Source organism: Ambystoma mexicanum, chromosome 8, assembly GCF_040938575.1.
Source record: "Ambystoma mexicanum isolate Mex_15411 chromosome 8, UKY_AmexF1_1, whole genome shotgun sequence".
Lineage (NCBI taxonomy): Eukaryota > Metazoa > Chordata > Amphibia > Caudata > Ambystomatidae > Ambystoma > Ambystoma mexicanum.
In genome coordinates, this window is record NC_090929.1 from 171,864,901 (window position 1) to 171,890,319 (window position 25,419).

Sequence of the window (25,419 nt, forward strand, 5' to 3'; positions counted from 1 at the left end):
GCAGGAGGTAACAGAGAGTTGCAGCAAGCTAGTTACTGTTGAGGAAGCCGACCTGTGTAGCCTACCGACGAGCAGGAAGACAGTGAGAGAAGGACTGCAGGAGCTGGTTCGCCATGCTGTGGTTGCAGGAGGACGAGCAGAGGATCCTTCCTGGTGACCGCGGTAACCGGGAAACAGTGCCTATGCTGCCCGAATACGGAGAAGAGCTCAGGAGCAAAAAGGGGACCATGAAGGACATGGAAGCTGCCAGATAAAGCCAATAAGCCTTTGAACAGGAGTAGGATGCCGGGGCACTTCCGAGTGATTGCCACGAGAGACCCAAGAATGCCAGAGAAAGCCAGTGAGCCCGGGGAAGGGGATCTGAGTCACTGGGGTGCTTAGGCAGCTCCACCCAGTACCAACACGTGTGCAGTGCATGAGTCCGGTGACCCTGAACAAGGAGGTTGGGTTATTGGGACGTAAAGCAGAGAAAGCAGAGAAAGTGAATGAAAGAGGGTGTGTAACCCAATGTTTTGACAAAACCAATACTGAATATTGGAACTGTGGAATAAGGAGTGAATCTGGCAGGGGAGTATACTAGGTGTTTGGACATTTAACAAAGGAAGAAATGAAAGTGGGTTTGAGACCCAGTGTTTCGATGAAAACAATATCGAATATTAGAACTGTGTTAATGTCAAAAATGCAAGAGAAATTAGAAACCCTAGCAGGAGAGCATACCAGGTGTCTGGCGGGTTCTATGTCATTTCATCGACAGTCTTTTTTTTATGGGTTTTTAAGGAATATTTTTCAATGAAAATAACTCGTTGAAATTGAACTTTTTTATTTTTGGGGGTTCCCCCGCCTAACCCCCTCCCATCTCCTATTGTTTTTTCTCTATTGCTGACCCTCCTACCCCTTACATATACTTTTCCACCCCCCCGCCCTATATTTTTCAATGAGATTTTCATTGAAAATTTTTCGTTAAAAAAACCCTCAAAAAGACGACTGTCGATGAAAGGACGCTGTACCGTCTGGCAATTCTGGGATTCACACCCAAATTGCATAAAGAAGCTACGTGAGTGTCTTGCAAGTCTGGGACCAGCACCCAAAATTGTGTCACATGGAAAGAGAATTCTAAGGGCCCTGGTGTTTGTGGAAAAGACTTGGTGAAGGGAGACATTTCCCCTGAAGTGGATTACAATACCAAGAGGAGAAAGACATCCTTTGGGCTTCCAAAAACGTAGTTATTCTTTGGAACTTTTGTTTGCGGTGGAAAGAAACCTGGGGAAGGGAACCATTCCCAGAAACTGTGATCTTCATTCATTTTGAACTTGTGTTGGATTTACCCTGTTCATTTAGACTTTAACATTGGTGCACTTTTTAAACCAGAAACAATACCCTTATCACCTTAGAGTTCACTTTAGAATGTGAGGGCTAAGATAAGATTAAGGACATAGGACATTTTTGCTTTTGACCTCCCGACACAGGACAGACCCTTAGTTTTGGTTGAGGTAGGGAAATACCTTTTAGATTAGGGACAGTCAGGTATTTCCCAACCCCTTTTTTGTTTAATAAAGGTCTTTAGCCAATACCATGAGCTATCTGTGTCCATGTCTCATTCCTGGCTCTTCCACAGGAGCCACTATAAATCAAAAAAGAAAGAATAAAACAGAATCATTATGTATTCCACCTTGTATATACACCCAGAAATGTTCTAAAGGATCTATCGTACAACCATATGCACCTTACACGTGAATGATTCTTAGAAATCCCTGAAGTTAACTTGCTGATCGTCTCTCTACAAAATATATAATAGATCAGTATATTTATATTCAAAGTTCAATCATTTCTACTGGTTTAAAAGGTAGGTAGACTTTTTTGTATCTCATAGGTACTGCCTCATATCACTTTTCTTTCAAAAGTGTCTGGGAAAATAGAGCCAAGAGACAGAGAATCATTGCCTTTGTTACAAAATGCAAACTTTGCATCTGTTGAAAAACGGATAGCTCTTATATTGTTTGGTATAGTTGTAAAACCCATGCTAGTTTCTTAGTCTGGGCAGTTTCACAGACAACATTCCCTTGTTTCTTGCTGTCTGATGACCTTCGTTCCGAAGCCCATGATTTCTGCCATGTGGCTGGAAATGGGGGCGGGGTGCAATGTTGTGTCTGTTTTATGGTTAGAGTGTGCGTGAGGACGTCAGTCCTATCTGGTGACGTTGTCACGCAGCTTTGATTCGGGAGCACGTTCCTGCACGCAATGCAGACACACTCGTTTTCAGTGTGTGTGCATACCGGTTCCTTGCACTTCTAGAGCACTGGTTTGCAGTGTACGAGCAGACCATTCCCTTGCAGTACAGGCGCGTTTTCCGCGCATGCATGTGCTATTTCCCAACCAAGAAAAACATGTCTATGCACATGGAGATACTGTTATCTGCCGATCATAAACGAATTAATCGCCAACCGTGCAGAATTAGCTGTCAATCTCTCTTTTTCATCCATCACCTTTAGATGGATGTGGCAACACCGTTTTTTAGGACGAGGGGTTTGTCAATTAGGATTATGGGATAAGTTAGCTTTTCCAAATTTTGATGTATTTGGCTCTTGAGAGTAAAAATGGATGTATAGGTCCTCCTAGAAACCTGTTTGCCAGCTCGTCCTGTGCACAATCCTATGCGTGCTTTTTAAATGTGAAAGTAAAGCGCATGGGACATCCTAGGGGAGGCAGGGTGGTTGCGCCAGGGACATGAGGAAGCACCCAGGGGAGGTGACTGCCTTCCCTGCTCATTCACTGGCTGTGCCGCTGCTGTTCCACACTGGGTCTCTCCTGCCTCCTCTTAACTCTGGCTTTCTCTCATCCACTCCACTCCTCTCTAGAAGGTCCCTTTCTTTCCTCCTTGTACCTTCGTCTCTTCTTGAGATGTCCTTTCTCTGTTTGTTTACCTCCACGCCCTCTCTGTATTTTCTCCCTTCTTTCTCTTTCTGATATCTCCTTACTCCCACAGCAACCTCGCCCTCTTTCTTCCTTCCAGTTCTTGCCTTCCTACTATTCTTTCCTTCCTTTTGTTTCTTCCTCTTCCTTGCTTCTCTCACTACTCTCACATTCTCTCCACCCCACTCAAAATGTCTGCACCAGTGCCAGCGTTGGGTCCCTTTTACAGCTGGGCCAGTGGCTGATTACTGATGTTAAATGGTTAGTCTGGTGCAACTACGAGACCTAAGGTTTGGGCTTGGTGATTGTTGATGACAACTGCCACTGACAAGGACCGCCGTCTGCAGGCCAAGTGCATAAAGATCTACGCTGGCATCTTGGAATCCGGCAACTCTGTCATGGCAGCTGCCTGATTCCAAAATGGTTCCCTTGTGTTCCCCTTTTTCACCTTACTCTCTAGAAAACTGGCTATTCACACCTTGAGCTGCCACTGTAATTACATCAGGTTTAGGCCCGGACAAGACGGAGCTGCGCTGAGGCAAAACATTTCTTGCTGGAGCCCCGTTCCATGGAGATCAAAGGCCTAAACCCCCCAAAGTTAAGGAAGCTCTCTGCCCACCGACTGTCCTGAGTCTCGTGAATGCTGTGCTTTTGAAGTCCCAATGTGTGCAGTTAACAGTGATATGCAAAGCCTTTACAAGGTGCATCTGCAAATTGTCCTTTAGTTACCTGGACAGCTCAAACTCAAACAGTGCAACGGTCCCAAGCTGTAGATTGGGCTCGTGCTTTGCACCCATTTTACTGTCATGGTGAGTATTCTGACAAATGAAATGAGCAATATACAAAGTGTGCATTGCATGTTCGGAAGGAATGCACGTTTGAATGAATATCATAGACCTTTTTGATAAATTGGTGGTCATTCTTATGTTCCAGAAATGCACTTTGTTTTTATGCAAAGCAGCCAGCATCTGATGTTCACTGCACCCACGTTATTCGACAACTAGCTTTGCCCCTTAGTCCCACCCACGCCACTGTCAATATACCCCATGCCCTGCCCCTGCCAACTGCTACCCTCCCCACCACACGCAAAATGTTGTACATTTCCAGTACTTGTTTGGGGTGAGTAGCATTTCACAGGCCACAATCATGCATCTATTAGATCTTCGTTGCAGAGGTCTGTGCGCCTCGATCGAGGTTTTCTAGCACATGTGCACTCTTGAAGAGGCAAGAGGCCCTGTGGGAGCCACCATATAGTGCTTCTGGGTCACCATCACCTAGCAGACGGTCCCTTGGTCCCATCTTCCTGGCCTTGACAATGTGACTCCGTGATAAGGCCCATTTAGCACCCCCTGGTTGCCTGGGCACCCTAGTCCATCGCCTGACATGGCTTTGTCTAGAATCAACCTGGACTACATTTCATGGATAGCACTGACTTAAGTCAAGGTGACCAAAGTGGGCTAAGCTATTGGATCATAATGTTGGCTGAGATTGCAAATTGAAATCTGTGTTAAATATATAATACCCTGCCCTCTTGCACAGGAGAGGTTACAGTGTTTATCATCCTCCAAGAGGTAAAATATTTCGACCGCATTTGTCTTGATAATGACTTGGAGTGGTTCAGGCCGCAAATATTTTCACTTATGTCTTTTTCCAACTTGTAGGAAGAATTTGTCTCTTGTGAAGGAACTGGGCGACAGAGCAGCGCAAGGTCGCGCGTATGGTAACCTTGGGAACACGCACTACCTCCTTGGCAACTTCAGCGAGGCCATTTCATTTCATAAAGAGGTAAATAAAGGACAGATGAGGCAGAGCTGTGAATTTGGAGTACTTGCATGCTATTAAATGTCTTGCACATGCTGAGAAACCGCGCTGTAGTGGCGGGCGAGTGGTGGTGGTACGAGTGTCTCCACAGTGGCGGCCGAGTGGTGGTGGGACGAGTGTCTTCACATTATCCCTCCCCTTCATGAACCCTACCCAACAGCACATCTTGTGCCCAGCGGCACCGAGTACATGGGCCCAAGTGGGCAATAACCCCTTACTTCTGTAGCAACAGGTGCAGGGACCACTCTTTGCACCCGTACACATTCTTATACCGTTGAGCGGCCAACATTATTTCTCAAATGATTTGTGTCCCTGTTTTGAAAATCAGAAGAAGGCGCCCGTGCCTGTGGGCCCTTGTTCTTGCCGTGGTGCATGACACTGGATCAAGCATGCATTCTGTGCATAAGTCAATCCACAGTTGAGGACAGGCTTTTGCACTGCTGATCCCAGAAGAAGCACAGTGCAGGCTTTTGCCTTCCAAAGTCATAGAATTCCCTTTCTAAATAGGTTGCCCTGAACTGAAGAGCACTTTACACTGCTAAGACCAGGAACTCCAAAGATGAAATCCATTCATTTCACAGGTGAGAGAAGGTCATTTCACAGGAGGGAGCGAGTCCTTTCACAGGAGAGAGCGAGTAATTTCACAGGAGAGAGCGAGTCATTCTATTAATGCGAGCAGACTTGTTTGCAGTTTAGTTCCAACAGTCCTGCAGCTACCAATTCATAGCAGATTCCATATCATTCCACTGCCGAGGACAGGTGATTCTGCATTCAGGACCACCCCGACTGTTGGCGTGGGAAGCCCTTTCCACAGCTAGTTGCAAGTTATCACAAAGCCTGGGGCAAGCTATCATTCCATTGTAAACTCTCTCCACCACGGAGGGCAGGACAGTGCCGGAGTTTGGAGGCCATTCCATAGCCAGCAAGAGGTCCATTCCAAGGAAAGGCAGGAGAAGGAAATTCTCAGCCAAGAGTAAATCATTTGTCAGAAAAGGACTGGTCATTTCATACTGATGAACATGTCAACGCACAGCTGAGAACAGATCACTCCACAACTACAGACAGGTCCTTCCACATCTTAGAGGGTATTCCATCCCACCGTCAAAGGCACGCCAATCCATGCTTTCAAGGAGACCCCCCACTGCTGTACACATCCAATTCCAGGCCCAGAGTCAAGCCATTCCACGTCCCAAGGGCTACCATTGCATAGCCAATGTCAGACATTTCCATAACAGCCATTTCCATAGCCAAAGGAGTACCATCCCACGGCCAATGGCACAGTATTTGATATTCAAAGGAATACACTCCTACAGCCAAAGGCAGACCATTCAGGAGTCAATATAAAACCACTCCAGCCAGAGCCAGGGAGACATTTATGTAGCCAAAGGCATGCCATCCTACAGCCAAACACAAACTCTTCCATTGATAGGCAATTCCACAGTCAGAGGCAGATAATTCAGTAGCCAATGGCAGACGATTCCACCACCAACGCAGGCCACTGCGCGAATGTCAGACCATGCCACAGGAAGAGGTAGAGAATTGCATAGCTGGAGTCCGATCATTCCACAGTCAACACCAAACAAACAATATTGTAGCCAAATCCAGAAATACATTTACATAGCCCAAGCAGACCTTCTTGCAGCCAAAGTCATACCATCCTACAGCCAAAGTCATACCATCCTATTACCATCAGCAGGACACTCTATGGTTAACGGCAGGGCAACCACAGCTAAACCCAGGCTCTTCCACAGCCCATAGCAGACGATTCTACAGCCACCGGCAAACCACTTGTCTATAGGCGCGTTACAAATGCCATATCATATCATACCATCCTACAGCCAATGTCATACCATCCTATTGCCATCAGCAGGACACTCCATGGTTAATGGCAGGGCAACCACAGCTATAACCAGGCTCCTCCACAGCCCACAGCAGACGATTCAACAGCCAAAGGCATACATTAAAAGAGCCAGTGCAGACTATTCTACAAAGGGGGAAGCCAAAAAGTCCTTGGGGGACCCGACGCAGGCGCCCAGTCCCTTCCTCAGCAGTCCCTCTCTACCCTTTGGCCATTTCACATTTCACATTTCACATTTACGTTTTTCTTTTCACTTCACTTTCCCCATCACTATTAACGTGCATTTATCTATTTGTTTCTTTATTTTATTATTATTTTTATTCCATGTGTTACTTTACTTTTCTTTTTTTTTTTTTTTTTTTTTTGTTTTCTTTCCGCTTCGGCTCCTTCTAAAGGATGCGTCCCGGTCTCCTTTTCCCCCTTTTGCTCCCTTTCCCGGGGATTCCATCTTCCCCTTTTCCCTGGTTGGCTTGGTCTACAAAATGTAGGGGTGTCCCGGGAGGATAGCACAGGCAGCGTGCGCGTCTTGGAAGCAAGACGACACAAAGCAACAACAGGTTCGATCCCCGGGTCCGCGCTTAGAAACCTCCGAGTGTTTAAGCGCGTTATAAATACGTAACTAAGACAAAAAAGAAAAAATCTAATCTTAATCTGTGTTTCCTCTGTAACAGCGCCTCGATGCCTCATGGGCTGCAAGTGCGCTTAACAAATGCAAATAAAATAAAAAAAAAAAAAATACCCAGTAGCAAACCAATCCCCATCCAGTGGCAGACCATCCTGCGGCCAATGCAAGAGCAGTCCACAGAGTGTCCTAGGCAGTAGATTCAACAGCCAAAATCTGATCATCAGTCGACGGGGACATTTAAACCACAACATGAGTGGCCTCAGGAGGGCCAATTAGGTTTAATATGAACTGCAGACAGGGCTTGCTCTTAAGCGCTTTCATAAAATAAATCTGCATAGAACACAGTCCAGTTTCAAGAAGACTTTGGTGTTTTTCATGTTTCAAGGCATCCATTTTAGCACGGGCATTGCCAGTTGCTTCTCGCTGGAAGATATGCCACTGAAGGTAAACTCCAGAGTTGTATCTTCTCTCTCTGGTTGCCCCCCTTGGAAGGGGATTGCGTATTTTAGTTTCAGAAACTAGCAGTTGCCAGATGTGCTTCCCTTCCTGGCATTTACCATCATAAGGGTCAACTAAAAGAGAAAACTGCTGCTCCGTGTTCAACCTAACTGGACCCTGCATGGGGAGAGAAGCGACCATAGAAGGCCAACTTGTCACCACACTCTTTCCCCCTCTGCATTTCTGGGTTGCAATGGTAAAAAAAAGCCCTAATCATACTATGTCCTCCACCTGTTCTGTGACCCCTTCTTTCTGGCAGGCCTGGCTCTGATAGTTGACGTGTGTTCGCCCCCTTTGGTTGAGAGCTTTACTGCTTTTAACTGTTCTCCAAGGTTGGTGTAGTGAACTCACACGACTATTATTTGCCTTTTAGGTTCCCAACTTGTTTAATGAATTTGTCATTTTATGCATTTGTACAGCGCCTAGAACTAGTTTTGCTGGTACTTTGTTGTTCTTAACAAATGTTCTAATACTACTACCTGTAAGAAGCATTGCACAAGTAGCCTCTACTTGCCTACTGCGATGGGAAGACAGTCTGTGCTGGAATCTTCCCACAGCAGGGGGTTTTCTCATTCCTTAAAACACGGGGCCATGCGCTCAGTGCGCCACCAGAGAATGAAGCAACTTGATAAATCATTCTAATGCCAAGTAATCAATGTAATACTGTGTAGTAGAAATCTAAGACCACACCCCCTACATTATATTCCTCCTGTAGAGTATTCCAAAAACTAAATCTCTCATTCCAAATATCTGACACTGGTGATGTGATTCTGAACATGGGTGACATTGACACCCCTTGGTGAAGAGCAGTCTTGCACTCATTCTTTCATTAGCCTCAGCTGGGACATCAGGCTGGGGAGCCCTGGCAGAGTCTGGGCTTGCGGTAAGATGGCTCAAATGGATTGAAGTGGCCAAGCAGGGCCCAGAGTTGGTGCTTGACCTCTGCTTGCTATAGGACCCCATACCGACTCTTCAGAGGCAAGGAGGCTCCTTGTTCTGCCCTTCCCAGATAGGAAGGTTTCAGGGAGTACTTGCCAGGTCTGTCACCTCCAGTGAGCAGGTTCCGGTTCATCGTTGGTCTCTATTTGCAGTAGGCCTTGTCCAGTCCACTGATCACCCCAAATGTTCCTTTGGGATGTTTGAGGGAAAGGGCTTGCCCCTTCCTTGGAAGTCTTTGTCTTCCCCTCTATGGAAGAGGACTCTGGATCAGACTTGCCCACTAACAAATTGGTCTCCCCTGCTTGCATAGGCAGTCTAATACAGCAGATTGGGCACTTTCTAGCCTTCTCTACACAGAAGTGTTTTACAAAATGTAGGGGTGTCCCCCAGTGAGCCCAGCTGAGCCCCACCCCAAACCTCTCAAAAAAAGCATAAGCCATGTCACACACTCCAAGGCCAGCCTGGGCCACCGTGCATGCACAATGCACATGATGATTGTGCTGCTGCAGGGATGCGCCGCATGTTGCACTCAGTGAAAGATGTAAGTGTATCTTTTAATCACACTGTACATCTTTCACCTAGCATAGAAACAAGGGGGGCTGTGCATGGCCCCCGGTGCTGAAACATATCAGCCGCCACAGTTGCATTATTATATGCATGACAGTGAGGGAAACCGCTTTTGGTGAGAAAGCTGGTCCTCAGGGGTGGGGGTAGCCCCTTAGGGGCCACTGGTATTTGAGACGATGCAAGGTCTGAGGTGGCAGGTGGATATTTTGGTTTGAGAGATATTAACATCTGCCATGAGCGTAGTGAAGGCACCCTAAGTACGGTGAAAGTGTTCAGAACAGAAGCTCCAAGATGCGGCCTAAGACTCTGACAGAAGCTGCTACCTCCAACGGAGCCTAATTCAAAATGGCAGAACTCTTGCTAACGTGGCTGATACCCCTTGTGTTACTAAACAACCAACATCTATTCTACTTACTGTTTGAACTACGTGATACTTCAGCCGCGCTTTCAACAACTACCAAAGCAACATATTCTGAGTTCTCCTAGATGCAAACAAAGCACGCTTAATTCACTAATGCTAGCTACAAAACCCGTAAAATATTCTGGGTCTAAACTATAAATATAATCAGCAATATTGTTGCTGCTCCTCCTTTCACCATGTGATGCTCTCTAAAGTGTGTTAAAGCTCACTACAAATAGCACGTGTGCCGAAATGCTAACCCAAACAGTGGAAATGCTGAAACTAAATTACCAGCTCTGCTTGCTAATAGAATTTACGCGGTCTGAACCTCCTGCCACGTTTGGAACGCTGCACTTGCATCCCAACAATAGATTTCCCCCTTTCCTGGCAGGTGGGAAAATGGGACTGTATCTGTTAGGCTGCTTAGTTTCATCAAGGTCATGCCAGACACATTTTAGGCCCGCCCCTAAATATTGTTTTTGGACTGGTAAGGGCCAGGCTTGATTTCTTATCCCACTCCGTAAAAGATACTACATAATGGATGAACACTCATCCATCTAACTACGTACATGCCAACATTATCCATTCAATTTATTTCATTTTTTTTGTTGAAATTTTATTTTCAATTTAAATTTTAGAACATCACATTAAAAAAACAACAAGATAACAAAGTAACTATGTACAAAATTACAAAGCATTAAATAAATAAGACCCCCCCCCCCAGTCACACGGTCCACATCTGATATTATGCAATTGTCAGGTTCCATACAATGAAATAAATCTCCCCCATATCTTCTTAAATAGCATATTCTTGCCTTGTTTTCTGTACAAAAAACTTTCCACATCAGCCAGATTATGCATGTCATGTATCCAATCATCCTTATGTAAGGTAACAGCAGTTTTCCAATTCTTTAGGATGATTTCTTTCCAACCATGGCACCTCTAAATAACCATTTCTTCTGGCATTGAGTAAGATCTACCAAGATTTCATCATAACCATTATCCATTCAATTCTGGTGACAGTAGTCCAGTACTGGTTTTAGCTGCGCCTTCTAGGACTTTTAGTCCTAGATTTTCCCATTATAAATCCAGGACTGCAAGTCCCAGAATGCAAAGTTAAAGCCAGGACTTGACTTGTATCTCCCTAATGGAACGGGTAATGTTTGCATGTATGCAACTAGTACAGTGGTGACTTCGCGCAGTACAAAATGCATAGTAACATAACTGAAAGCGTGACATAAGCTCTCCCCCCTCACATACCCCCGTTCCTGCCAAGTGGAATTTGAGATGTGAGTGGCACTGAGTCGGGAACGGATGCAAGGCAACTCCTTGGTGCTCTAGTGAAATCCCATTCAGACTCGGAGCCCCCGGAGGCAGAGCTGCAAATAACCCAGTCCATTGTTTTCCAGGGCTTCGACAACCTGCGCGAGCCTACTGGGGAGAATGAGCTTCCTGCGGGGAGCTCCTCGCAGTTACCTTGGATACGAGCGATGAATTAAAACTCACAAAGGCGCGAGGCATTGTAACAGGGAGCTCGCTCTGCACAGATACAGTGTAGACATCAAAAGGGTTGCCAGCCCAGCTCAGCCATAGGCTGATGGGTCCTCCTTTGCCCCCAGTCACTTTCCAATTATGAAGCAATCAGCGGTGAAAGAAAGGGAAGGCGAAATGTTAATTAAGTAAGACAAGAATGCTTCAAACCCTTAACATTAAGCAATAATTAAAAGTTGTTGGGTAGAACTAACGACTCGCCCTTTGCCAGGGCAATGGCTGCATGGTCCAGAATGCTTGCAAAACATAGTCTTATATCACTCAAGGTGCCCTACAAGAGTGAGGCGACCGGGGCCTGCCTTCTTGCGTGCTCGAGTTAATGCGTGCGTGGTTCATGCCCCTCACGGTGCCCCATAATTAGTGATTAACAGTAAGCACTTAGTAGCGACAACCCACCCACACCACATTCTCTGGTTTCAGACATACACTGGTCATGCCGCAGACCCATAGAAATAATTCACAGGACACATCATACCAGCCTACATTTGAAAATCAAAAACCCTGAGATGTATGCCCCGCCCACAGTCACAAAAGACTCCGCCCATACACCCCGCCCACCTGTCAAAAAGGTAAACACATTTGCAGTTTGCACTTTACATTGGAATGCAATCAATGAGAATGTCCAAGGACATGCATAACCACCCAAATTGCATAGGACGAATGGCATTCGCCTTCCATAAAAGCAATGCACACACAAAACCAAGAGAGGAGATTTTCTTCAAATAATGTTTTTGAAAACGTTAGCATGTGTGCATGAATTCAAAGAGGACCTTCAATGTTTATCATTTTAGGTGGGGGGACCGAGGCCACCCTCTGAAAAAAAGTGGGTGGACTCCGTCCACCCGCGGGTACCCTCAAATTGAGCCCTGGCAAACTGGCTAAAAAGAATGAAGCTGAAAAAATAGGAATACTGCTTTCAATCCATTGTCATCAATGACAGAGGATTGAAATCAGTATTCCTCGTTTTTTTTTTGGTTTTTTTTGTTGCTTCAGCTTTCATTCTTTTTGGCCAGTTTGGTCGCCCTTCAATTTAGGGCAACTAAAACATAAGGCAAACCCGCCAAAAAGAATAAAAGTTTACGCAAAATAAATGCGGTAATACTGCATTTGCGCCGTTTCTAGGTCCCGTCCAATCCTCCATCCGATTGGCTGCAAAAGACCGCTGCCGGTAGCCAATCGGATGGGACCCAAAAACCCAGAGACTCCAGGGTCTTCCATGGAGACCTGCAGAAATGGCTAAAAACCCAGAGTCTGGGGGGGGGACCCGGAGGTTAGGCAGGTATGGGGCACAGATTCCAGTGGGTAAGACGTGGTCCGCAGCTGCTTTATTGGGCAGGAGTTAACTTGCAGGTGCTCCGCAACAGGCGATACAGCTTCACTTTTTCTATGCTGAGCTGCCGTCCTGAAAATTGCCCCCCTAGGGAGGAATAGATGACCTTTCCTCCCCAGTTCTAGAGCTCCCTAATCGTCCCCCTCTATAACGTCCAAACACTTTTGTAGAATTGTTTTGACTTTTTCCCTTGATTTTTTTTTTAAACCATTTTGCTGGTATACACAATAGATCGTTCTCAGATACGCATGGCTCAGTAACCCCACAAAACCCAGCTCCCTCCTACCCCCTCCCCCCAACTGCCATCCCAGTCTTCTTGTACTCCTGAGCACCATGGCTGAGCGGGTGGCTGTACAGCACCCTTGTGGTTCCTGACAGTACTTTTCTTTCTGGATGCACCATGGAACTCCACTGCGACGATCTAGAATTGAATCAAAACAAAACATCAGAACAGATGACAAGGAAGGTAAACAGCATGACATCAGGTAAAACACCAAGTCAACAGAAAGGCTGACTACTGGTAGTGTTAACCGCTATTTTCGTAGTCCACTGGACCCGGTGGTTGATTTGGTGTATTTACTGTGGCGGAAATTCCGCTCACGGTAACTCCGCAACTTTTTGCCAGTGAAGTGGAGGAGATGCCTCTAAAGTGGAGGAGATGCCTCTATCTATATGCTGGTTTTGCCTCGGCTCTACCTCCAAACCTGTCATTTGCTGCTCGGATAAAGTGAAAGCAGCAGAATTATGGCCATTTTACTTCCTTTTTTGTACTTCACCTCGTAATGGGGACCATATGAACACGATCCTAAACAACTGAGAGTAGTTCCTTTATCTCATTCAGTTACCTCCAAACGCTTAAAGAATCCCCAATTATGACAGTTGCCATATGGGGCCTCATTATAAGCTTGCCGGTTTTTCTGAGGGAAAATACCTCCAAATACCTCCAAACTTGTTTACCATTTCCATCATTCGTAATCGATGTTAGCCAGTGGCAGAACGGCAGCGTTAATCCCCATTCCTGGAGTCCACAAGCCCCCAGGGGGGATTTGAGGAATTATCGTGGGCCATTTTATGATGGAGGAATTACTGCCTGCATGTTGCTGGAGGAAAGATCTCCAGCTGTATGCTGGAAATGGATCTGGGTAGGAAGACCGTAGCTGAAACGTTCGAGGGAGAAAAGACCGAAAGTAATTTTTCTGAAAATAACTTTCAGTCTTCTCTCCCCTGAACATTTCAGACTTTGCCCTTGCCTCCACACCCCTACTTAACTGTGGGCGGCACTCCTCCTTGTGTGCCACCGTCTCCAACACCCCTCTGCTACGACGGTTCCCTTCACTTACGTGCTTGGGAACCAGCGGAGCAGGGTCATTTACTTTTTTTGTTGTACTTTTTTCTTGTAACTTTTTTTTTTTGCATAGGGGAACACCCCTGCAACCCCTATCAGAAAATACTGAACATTGGGAGCGGGGAACATCCCTACAACCCACACTCCTCATATTCAGTATTTTCCCATTCGTACGAATGGATACAGCCTTTTTGGACGTTTCCCTGGTAATATCCTCTCCACTTCAACAAAACCAACCGGAAAGCGGTGGTGTGGTAAAATGGCGATAATGTGGCAGTAATTCTATTACCAAGACTTTACCAGCACTTATTTAGCACACTGCCAAACTCTAAATGAGGCCCCTGGTCACCTTGTAAATGCAGAAATGTTGTGGGGTTGTTTTTTGCCTGATTAAGCCATGGATTGCTAAAAATGCACATGGTTGGTTTTTTAATGGAGCTGATGATGGCTACAGCCTCAGTATTTTGCCTGTGGATTTCATACTCCTCCGTGTTTTATGTTCTACAGCAAAGTGCCCGACTCTCCTGACCTCATTCTGGCGCGTGCAATGTTCTCTCCGTGATATGGCATTCTCTCTGCATGTGTAAAATGCCTGGCAGCAGGAGCAGGGAATATTCTGCACAGATCTTAGGCACACGTGAGCTCACGCTGTGTACAAAGTGAGCCCGTGAGCATGTAAACAAGTGTAGGGCCGGCGATCGGAGTTCCCATTCTTGTCTCTTTTGCCACAGCCCCTCCTGCCTCCTATCACCTGGCCTCCATGCTGCTTTCACACTCCCCTCCTACATACTGGATCAGAGGTTTCATTTCATAAACCTGTCACGTGGCACATAGAGCCTTATTAAGTCATTTCTGTGGTATGAATCACATACTCTGCTTATTTCAGGTATATATTGTCCGCACAGCATTAAATCAATATTATCATAAACTCAACTTCCCTATTAACTCAATAACGTAATTTATCCCACAGCATAAACCTGCTGCCTCTTGGCGCTCCCATAGTAGCTGTTATCATAATTCCTCTGAACAGAACACGTTTGGTCGTTCATGAACCCTGGAATGGCTGGGTTGGCCCTGCTGGCAGTGTGTGCAGGGACTGGACGTTTGCCAATCCTAGATGTGTAGGCTTGACAGTGAGTGTCGAGATTGTAAGGTAGCCAATCATAGGTGGGTTTATTTGAGTGGGCGTGCAGTGTCGGGAAGTTAGCCAATCGGGCATCCATTCTGCATGATGATTGATCGGAGCTGAAGTGAAGAACTGGGAAAAGGCATGAGGCCGGTCATGGCTTCGGACTAGATGTGAGCTCTGGAGCTCCCTCCAGGCAGAGCTCAGTTAACACTTTAGCCCTCCTGAAAAGCTTCCCAGGAGCAGACGCAGACGTGATATATTATATAAGCGCCTGTAGGCCTAGGTAGCTTTTCCAGCATGCCAGCAGCCAGAATTGCTGGCTGACTAAAGGCCACTGCTAGGGAAGTTCTCCTGAAGTCTAGCAGCAGGAAAGAATTGTTTGAAAACGTTAGAAAAAGGTTGTTCTTTTATTTATTGATTGGAGATTTCTATGGTGCCTATACACAAGTGTTTCCAGGTGCCACAAGACAAGACTGGGGATCTCCCAAGAGAAGGATCTCTATCTTACTGGCATTAAGGCAGAGATCATTGGCAGAGCACCATGCCTGAATAGCAGTCAGGCAGTCAGGTATGAGGGAGGAGGCAGAGGGGTTAAAGGGTGGCAGCTTGAAAGAGAGCTGTGTGTTATCTGCATAACACTGGAAAGGAGGGGAGAAGGTAGACATCAGCTAGGCCAGAGGGGCCAGGTAGATGTTGAAGAGCCATGGCGATAGGATTAGAGCCCTGAGGGATGCCACAGGTAGAGAGTGAAGGGATGAGAGAAAAGGACCCATTTGCACTTGGGATGGTCTTTTTGAAAGGAATTAGGTAAGCCACATCAGCGGCCTGCCCGTGTTGCCAAGGGTATCATGGAGCCAGTTTATGAGAATGGAGTAGTTGACTGTGTCGAAGTCCGAAGATAGATCAAGGAGATCAGACCAGAGGGAGTATTAGAGTCCATATTAGAGAGTAGGTCCTCACAGGTGTTCAGGAGAGCAGTTTCCGTGCCTCTGGATGCTCTGAAACTGAACTGGTGATCATGGGGGCAGCCAGCCACTTCGGTGTGGGGGTTAGTTGGGGGATGGCTAGCTTCTCCATGTGTTTGCTCAAAAAAGGGGTGATAGAGATAGGGCGATAGCTGGGCAGGAAGGGTCAGCAAAGAGTGCACAGAGGGTGCACAAGAGAGTGCTTAAGGGGTTGTGGGAAGAAGCCAGTGGCAAATGAGTGGTTGCAAAGGTCAGCCAAGGCTGGGGTGAGAGAGGTGATGTTGTCCTTGATGGTTCTGGAGGAGCAGGGGGGCACCTGTTTAGAGGAGACTTTCATAGAGCGGACAACTCTAGAGATCTCGTCTGGTGCAATGGGAGAGGAGGAGAGTGTGGTGGGGGGGCAAAGGGGGCCCAGGGATGCAATAGAAGGGGGATGTGGGGGGGGCGGGGAGGGAAGCAGATGTCAGAGAAGACAAGATGTCCTGAGTTTTGGAGGAGAATTTAGCGGCCAGTGAAGGGCTGAGGGCCTTGGAAGGAGGAGAAGAAGAGGAGACTACATTAGGATTGGCGAGTTCCTTGCAGATTTTAAAGAGTTCAGCCATGTTATTAGTAGTTCTAGAGATGCAGGCTTGGACATGAGCCCTCTTCTTGGAGCAGATGGCGAGACGATATTGCCTTTGGAGTAGGCGGCAGGCCAGTTTGTCAGAGGATGAGCTAGATGCCGGCCACTTCCACTATGCAGCTTTGCACTTGCGTTTCAGAGCTGCCAAGTCAGGGTCATATCAAGAGTTGCATTTGGAGGCAGGCTTCATGCGGATCCTCATGACAGGGGCAAGGATGTCCAGGGTGTTGGCGATAGAGACATGGAGGTTAGTTAGAATAGAGTCAGAGGGAGAGTTAATGACTGGGGAGCAGGAGGGATGAAGGAAGAGGCAAATGCAGTGACTGACATGCTTCATCGGTCAAATGACAGAGAAGTAGACTGGCAGTGCAGGCGGAGGCATCATCAGGGAACGGGGAGGTTAAGGTGGCAGGAGAGAAGAGAGTGGTCAGACCAGGAGAGAGGGGTAGTAAGAGGGTTGGATGGAAGGATATCCGTTGAGATGAGAGCATCCAAGTTGTGCCCTGCAGAATGGGTTGGGCCAGAGGGAAAGATAGTGAGGGAAAGAGTGTCACAGAGCTCACAAAAGAGAACAGTAGCCACATCCGGAGAGTCAAGCTAGATGTTAAAGTCCCCATGGAAGGTACGTTTGGGGGAGGAGGCAAGAAGAGAGGAGGACAGGTCAGCCCATTCTGAGATGAAGAGGGTGGTCGGTCTGGGGGGGAGAGGGCTGTAGATGGTAGCAAGAGTAAGAGAGGGGGTAGGCGAGACAGCCTGCAGACTAGGCTTTCAAAGGATGAGTAGGTTTGAGTGGGGATGATGGAGACAGGAATCCACTCACGGAAGATCAGAGCCACTCCACCATCAGGTCTGGAGGGCCTGGTATTGGACAGGATCTTGTAGCCCTCATGGAGAAGGGTGTCAAAAGCAGTAACAGAGCTGGCCTGAACCACATCTCAGTGACAGCTAATGGAGCCGAGTCCAACAATACGATGGGACAGAATAGAAGAGTTTCTTCCGATGAAGGAGGCAATGCCAGCGGCATCTAGAGTAATATTAGAAGAGGAAACGTTTGACATAGAAAGCATTTGAGATAGAATTGATAAGGCCTATTGGGAATTAAAGGGAAGTAGCAGCTATGAAAACCGAGGGAAGGGGATGCGTACCCAGAATTTAAACCACAAAACGAAGAAGAAAATCAGTTTCGTCTTGAGCACAGAGCTTTGCCCTTAAGTAAACAGAACTTAGACAGGCATGAAGGGGACACGAGTCACACTAGTTGGGGACTAGACATGTCAGACAGGAGAGAGAATCCTTCCATTGGGAAGAGGGAGGGGGTGCAAGTGCCCCCGAAGACAGACTGCAGACAGACAAGGAAGCAAGATGGTAGTCTCTGGAACAACCTAAAGACAGGACACCTGAGGACAATCATATAGTGAGAAAGGAGAATCACCGCCATATGTGAGCAGGTTAAGATCGTTACCAGCGAGGAGACAGTCAGGGACCATTGTCCCTGCCATGGATAGGCAGACAATAGGAGCCGATTGTGGGTTAGGGTTCACGCAGCTTCCCTTATTGGAAATAGGGGTAGCAAGACTGCAATATATTCCATGGCCACAGATGAATAAGGATACTTTAAGATGCAAGCTTCTTAGTTTGAGATCGGGAGCGGGAAAAGGGATTTATGAATTAGAATAAATGACAGGAGGAACTACATTGGCCATTGGAGACATTACGGGTCTCTTGGCAGCCATTATTGGAGAAAGTGCTGATGACATATGAGGAGAGCAGGCTATTCAAGTGTGACAGCACAGAACACAGCGCACAATGGAACGCTGTTTAATAATTGTAGGGCAGACGTGTGGAAGGCTCGCAGAGTGCAGTATCCTAACACATCAGATATGGGTGCAATTATGACACGTAGGATGAAGGAAGATGAAGACCCTGTTGCTTACATTCAGGACCTTCAGGAGCATTGGACTCTTGAAACGAAAGAGCTGTGGGAAATAACAGTGGCATTATTGTACCACATTTTATGCCAAGGATTGCACAAGCCAGTACAGAGACAAATGAAAAAACTGGTGGGAATGTGAGATAGAGTTGACAATAGTGCATCACTGTCGGCTATTGCAGGAGAAAAATAAGAAGAAACTGAGGAAGCTAAATTAGTTCAGATGAAATTGTTAAAATATGCTATTGAAGGGGCAGTATTGACAAGCGGAGAAGGGCTGGGGCTACAGCAGGCAGTGGGTACATCGCAGGTGAATAATCAGCACCCAATGTACCAAGGGGGAAATGGGTTTATGCTACGAGGCAGAGGTATGGGATATAGAGGAAGGGGTGTATTTCAAAACAATCAAGGTGGGTTTCAAAATGAGCACAATGAGAGTCAGAATGTGCAAGGAGGATTTAACCAAGGGGGACTAGTTAGAAGGTCTGCCCCGTATCTTGGACTTGTGGGATGACAGGACACTTTGCGCGCTTATGTGGGAGCCAAGGGAATGTACAGAATGGACATTTCACAAGAGGGAGGGCAGCTTATCCTCCACCATATAGCACACAATCTAGAGAAGGGTTTGCCCAAGATCAGACAGTGCATCAGAAACAAGCGCCGCAAATGCAACAGACACCACAGCCAGAGCAAGCACAAACACGCCCCCATGCAGACACAGCAGTGTGCAAACAAAGGACAACTATTCACACCTAGAATAGGAGGTGCCACGCTAGTGGGTGGGAACCCTTTCACAGGTGCAGGGGTGTGCATATACCCACAATAGGACAGTTCACATTGTGACTTTATGTGTTCAGTACTATCTGTGACAGCAGACCCCCTAGAAGAACCGAACCTCGATGTGAGAATAGGAGGCAAATCTTTTTCTTTTTTAGTAAACACTGGGGCCAGTGCTTAATTTGTGGGGGTGTTTGCCGGTGCCCAACACCGGCACTCTTTTTTGGGCACCGGAACTAATCATGGGGCTGCCAGTGCACGTGCAATTGCTTTATTTGTTCTTCCACTTCACTTTGTTTCATTATAAATCATTGGGTTTGTTTTTCATTGTGATCTGTCGTTCTTGCAGGTGCAGGCCATGGGAGGGCCAGCAATAACAATAACAATGAACAACAAGTTACAAACAGCAGCCAATTAAAACTGCAAATCTGTTGTTACTATGCAGTATTTTATACATTCTGTATAGTAACACAGAATGTGCAGTTTTCATTGGCTGTTCTTCTGGGCCAGTGAACTTACATGGTGGCGTGTTGTTGTTACAGGAGGCAGTGCGGCGCCACCTTCATTTCACAAGTTACTGTGAAGTGAAGGTGTCTAGGCGTGGCATGTGAGAGAGAGAGCCTGCCCTGCTGCACTGCGTGGTGCGCCTAGTTGGTTCCTGGGGCCCCCTTCTGCCTGCTTTTTCATTTGTGCCAGTGTGCGCCCCCCCCACGCTGAGGCCCCGACAGGAGAGAAGATCAAGTCCCAGTCGGCAAAGCAGGTAAGTCTGGACCATAAAACAGCAGCCTGTCCTCAGCCTGTCACAGTGATCAAGCAAGGAAGGCCCAGGTCAGGGCCCGGGAGGCGTCGTGGTCCTCTGGTGGTGTCCTGACTGCCCAGGAGTCAGGACCCCCGCAGGGGCCCTTCCGCACCCGGGCTTCTGTCTGTGTGACCTGTGTGCTGCTGACTGCAGTGCCAGGCCCAGGCCAATTTCTTTGACCACCAGGCAGGGCTGCCGCGGCGCAGACTGAGTCGGATGACTCTGCCGTGGTGCGGGCCCATGAATTGTGCCCAAATGAGTATGTTTTTTACTTTTTTCTTTTAAAACCTGACCTTCCGTGGGGCCGATGTCCGGGGCCCTGCCCCACGGAAGGTAGGTTTTAAAAGAAATAAGTATTTTTGAGTGGCCGCTGGGGCCCATCACTTTGAAAGTGATGGGCCCCAGCCGCCCAAATATACGTTTTTTCTTTTAAAATCTCACCTCCGTGGGGCCGCTGCCGCTGCGCACCTATTTTTGTCATCAGCATGGCCACGGTGGGGTGGCGGGCGGCCTCACGGAAGGTAGCCTAAAGTGATTGAGGCAGCTCAGGCAGCAAGGCCCAGGATTGGGCGGGCACGGGCGGCTGCGTGGTCCTCATCCCTGGTTGAGTCCTGCTGGGTCTGTGACCCCTTTGTATTAGAGTCCGACTGGGGTGGCAGTGGCCGGGTGGCCCTCGTGTCTCGGGAAGTTGCGAGTTTTGAACATGGGATGGGTCACCCCACGATACAGCGTGCAAAGCCCCCCAGGACACTATGTGCACAGCCACCAGGTCACCATGAGCGCAGCCCCTGGACATTGTGCACACAGCCCTCCCACCCCGTCTAGACTCCATGAGCACAGCCACAGACCCCTGAAACAATGTGAGCACATCCCACCAGAACACTACGTGCACAGGCAGCCAAGGGGATCACTAATGCACAGCCCCCCAGGGCACTGCATGCACAGTCCCCCAGGACACCACATGCACAGCCCCCAGGACACCACATGGACAGCCCCTAGGACAGCATGTGCACAGACAGCCCTCCAGGACACTGTTCACAGCACAGCACCTCAGGACTGCACAGCGCGTGCAGCTTCGCTTGTGTCAGTTATCCATCCAGCCCCATTCCCCACATCACCTGAGCAGAGCTGCAATATCCTGGGGGGGGGGGGTTGGTGGGGGTCCCGAAATCCTTGGCCCAAGTGACGTGCGTTTAGCCCCCCTTCACAACGCAGTACACGGTACACCACAAGGCTATGTGCAGGTTTTTACACTTGCATATTTCCTTTTCCATAATTTCGATCCTTAGGGCCCCGGTCTGCTCGTTTGACACCATTTTGAATGCAGGAAGGAGCAGCCATGGTCTTGTCACCTACACCTCTCTCCACTGCACTAACATACTGCAATGCTTCCTTCACCCCAAAACGCACAACCGGCAGAGTACCGGAAAGGATTCGGGCGATGCAGGGGCTGAGTGTTTCGCTTTCATTGAAAAGATAGCACCGGCTCGGACTGGCCTATAGGGCAAAGATAGCATCGGGCTCGGACTGGCCTATAGTGCAATAATGCACAAACCAAAAACACAAAATGCTACTGTGGGCCAGTTTTTTTGGTGCATGTGGGGCCACTTTTTTGTCCCATGTGGGCCAGTTTGACGAGTTACTTCACCATTCGTCTAGTAGTTTGGGCCAGTCTCACTGAAAAAATACTCTTTAAAATGCACAATTTGCCCCCCATTTTAACAAAAAGCCTCCCCCGTGGGTACTACTCAGTCTGTCACAAAAGGAATGAATTGTCGTTTGCAACTTTGGCCAATTTTTCATTGGTGCCCAACTCGAGACACTTATATGCCCCAACAACACCATGCTCATGCTTGAAGGAAGGGTGTGGGGGATGCATTTATGTGATGTGATGACTGATAAGGACTCTTGAGAGTAAATTGATTACACAAAACACCTGGATGAGGTGACTGAAGAACAGGCCGAGTGGAGGGTGCTCTTTCTGGAGGTAACTGATTAACAATACTTGGTGTACTTTAACAGACAGTCAAATGGGGCAGAAGTGGTAGAGACAAATACAGTGCAACAGTGACTGAAACAGAATGCTTTTTTATTTATTTGCATTTTTAAAGTGCTCACACAGCCCGGGGGCATCAAGGCGCAGTTACAGGAGGAGCATGTCTTAGTTGCGTATTTATAACGCGCTTAATACCCAGAGGTTTCTAAGTGAGGAGTCGGGGATCGAACCTGTGTTGCTTTGTGTCGCCTTGCTTCCAAGTGGAGCACATTACCGCTGAGCTATCCTGAGTCCCGGGACAATGATTGCAACGCAGCAGTGAAAAGGGACCTTTACTTGATGGGAGTACACAATGGATACCTACCTCCATCCCTGGAAAAGATGGCAAGAACAAGATCTGAAAAAAGAACGCTCTTGTATGCGCCAGTGAGGACTTTGTAGCACACGTAGCCAGAGAGCTAGAGCAATCAGTATAGACCAAACCTAAGTGAGTTTATGACACAATTTATTTCATTGTGCGTCTTAAAGCGATGAAAATAAAGTGGGCAAATACATATTTTGCCTTTTGCATCTTATAGTTTTCCATCCAGGATGTGGAAAATAAAGGTACACTGATATTATTTTGGCCCAACATGCTGCTATAAGGATGTACATGTTGTCATGAAGCGTTTATTCAATATGTGTATTTTGCAAGTAAACTTTAGGACAGTATTGTAGGTCTTGTTGACAATCAAAACTGAAATATTTGTTCCATGTAAAGCATGGAAGAAGGTGGCTGTTCTGTTCCCAAAGCGGGTTAAAATCCCTGCTTAGCTGTTCAGCATAAGTGTGTGATCCCGGGCAAATAATGTCATCTCACCCTGACTTCAACTGCAAAGGGTGTCACTCTACCCCTTTCTTCCCTTCTGCATTTTTGAAGGCAGGTGCAAGTCAAACATATGTCTGCGGGTGCTGTGATGGAGGTCAGTAAAATATTGTGCAGTGTGTAACATCCTGTCATGTTAAGTCCACCTTGCCATAGAAACTTTGCCCTGTTAGTAAAATGTCTCACTTGCAATACCTACAGATTTGGCACACTGTGTCCTAGGCTTTCTTTTTCCTACCTTCAAGTTTGAGTTTATACAAATTAAAGTGGAAAAGTAACTGCGTCACTTCCGATCAGCAGATGCTGCTCGGCACCGAGTGGGGAGTGTAAGGGAGTGCAGCTCAGAATAACCTGATTCTGTATTACCAAGTAACAAGTAAGGGAGCACCTGTAAAATACCTCCTGCTAATAAAGTAACTGTGGCCTGTACATCCACAACCCGAGTCAGTGTATTATTTCTGGGGGGGGGTGTTGGGGGAGGTTATGGGAAGAAGGAAATGTGTTGAGGGCCGCAGGTTAAACCAAAGTGAATTTATAAACCAGGCAAATCAAATGCAGGGTCCGTGGAAGGCCGGTGTGGGGTGTTGCGGCTAAGCAGGGGGATGCGCTGAGTGCAAGGAGGAATGTAGCAGACACCATCATAGCCGCTACACGCAGCCGGACACACCCAGGCCCATGTACCCGATCCCCCTCCAACAACAGGATGGGGGATCAGGGGTGGGGGGACCTCCTCACACTGGATGGCACAAGGAGACAGGAGACAGGAGAAAGGAGGGAGCAAGGAGGTGCATAAGGGGTTTTAGGGGAGCGGCCTAGACCATCCCCTATCTCAGGCTTAAAGGCACAGGGATGTGAGAGAAACAGCCTCATTCTCCGACAACCAAGAAGTGTTTTCCAACTTTAAAGCATTATACTTTCTCAACCCATGTGTGCCCTTCCCCATCCATCCCACTACTAGCCTCTGCCAGCAGTTGCTGCAGCACCAAACATGTGACATGGAGCAGCAGCAGTGTGATGGGCTGGTGGTGGGCCAATCTAGGTCTAGCACTGAACTGGCGCGGGCCGCGAGCCCGCACTGTGGGCAGCGCCCCGCGCGCATTATGGGGCCAATATATTTTGGGCACTGGCACTTATTTTTTTACAAATTAAGCACTGACTGGGGCTGTTCGTTCTTGTATAGGAGAGGGAAAATATCCAATTTCAGAAATTGCCATGAATGCTCAAGGGTTCTCTGGAGCTACAAGTCAAGTTCCTTTTACTGATGAATTACCAGTCTCTATAGGAGAGTGTGACATGTCTGTTCCATTGTTGTATTCACGGCAGACACCAGTTAACATTTGGGGAAGAGATTTGATGACAAAACTTAATATGATGATTTCATTTACTGATGAAGGAATAGTGTGCTCCACTTCTGGAATACACTATTTAAACGTGAGCGAATTTATACTGGCATTCAAACGGAAAATGGCCCTGTGAGGCATTCCAGGTTTTCCTTTATGGGGTGAGCATTCTATTAACATGGTTACCACGGTTAGTGGGGAAGACTGTAGTGTTAGGGAGAATTCTCTGTTAAGGCTAATTTCCCAAACCTAGTGAGTCCCCCAGCAGCTTTGCTGGATTTTTGGGGTTTCATTTTTTCTCCTGCTAAGAGTGAGACTCTGTTTCTCCCACTCTTAGGCACGATTTGAGGATGTCCTTTGACTATGTACTGTGTTTTATGGGCTATGGGGTCTTTTACTCCATAGGGCTTCATGTGTTTTTGGTATATGTGTTACACAGCACCCTCAGTGCAGTAACACAGGGGTGTCATAGTGACCCCCAAACATAGACTCCATACCCTTGGACTGGCTACTGTCTCCCAGGGCATGTAAAGTCCCCATTGACTTAACCAGTCTTAAATTGTGAACAGAACCAGTACAAACCATCATATTGTGGAAGTACTGGTAGGGGTAATTCGATTGCCCCTGGGTCTGTTTTTCAAGGGGGCACTGTCCAGTCCCCCCTTGTCGAGTTTCTGGCTGGGGCCAGTGGTTACCACGCGAAATATTCCACTGGAATATTTCCTATGGGATTTTCCCATTCATTTTAAACACACCACTTTTTTGGTGCAATGTTAAAGATACCGCCGGGTTATTTAATATTTATTCCCCGGTTGGGTCTTTTTGCCAGGACTTGGTTTTAAAATGGCGTTTGTGTTCGCCTCTGTAACTCCAACCCAAGTCGAGCCCTTTGTTCCACTTTTGGCGGGCTTCTGCACAGAAGCCTCCAAAAGTGGTGCCACTCTGTCTGGGTCTATAGGATGTGTGGGAGGGCGGAATAGCCACCCTGGACTGAGTTGCCTTGGCAACTCAAGTCGCACTCTTGTGTGATTGGCCCAGTAGTGAGCCACCCGGCTCACCACTTAGCATGTTTGATTGACAGCTAGGTTGATGAATGGGGGTTTTGCTGCATAAAAGCAGGGCTTTGGGGACTGGAACTTCAGAAGTTGCCAC

At 47.4% G+C, this 25,419-nt stretch overlaps 1 protein-coding gene across 5 annotated transcripts in view; it reads left to right on the forward strand.

Moving 5' to 3' along the window:
* GPSM1 (G protein signaling modulator 1) overlaps nucleotides 1-25,419 on the forward strand; it is a 1,136,422-nt gene that overhangs the window by 388,974 nt on the left and 722,029 nt on the right. For all 5 annotated transcript variants that reach the window (XM_069609568.1, XM_069609567.1, XM_069609566.1 and 2 more), the window contains exon 5: nucleotides 4,572-4,695. In XM_069609568.1, coding sequence (XP_069465669.1) covers nucleotides 4,572-4,695 — 124 coding nt within the window. The remainder of the gene's footprint in view (nucleotides 1-4,571; nucleotides 4,696-25,419) is intronic.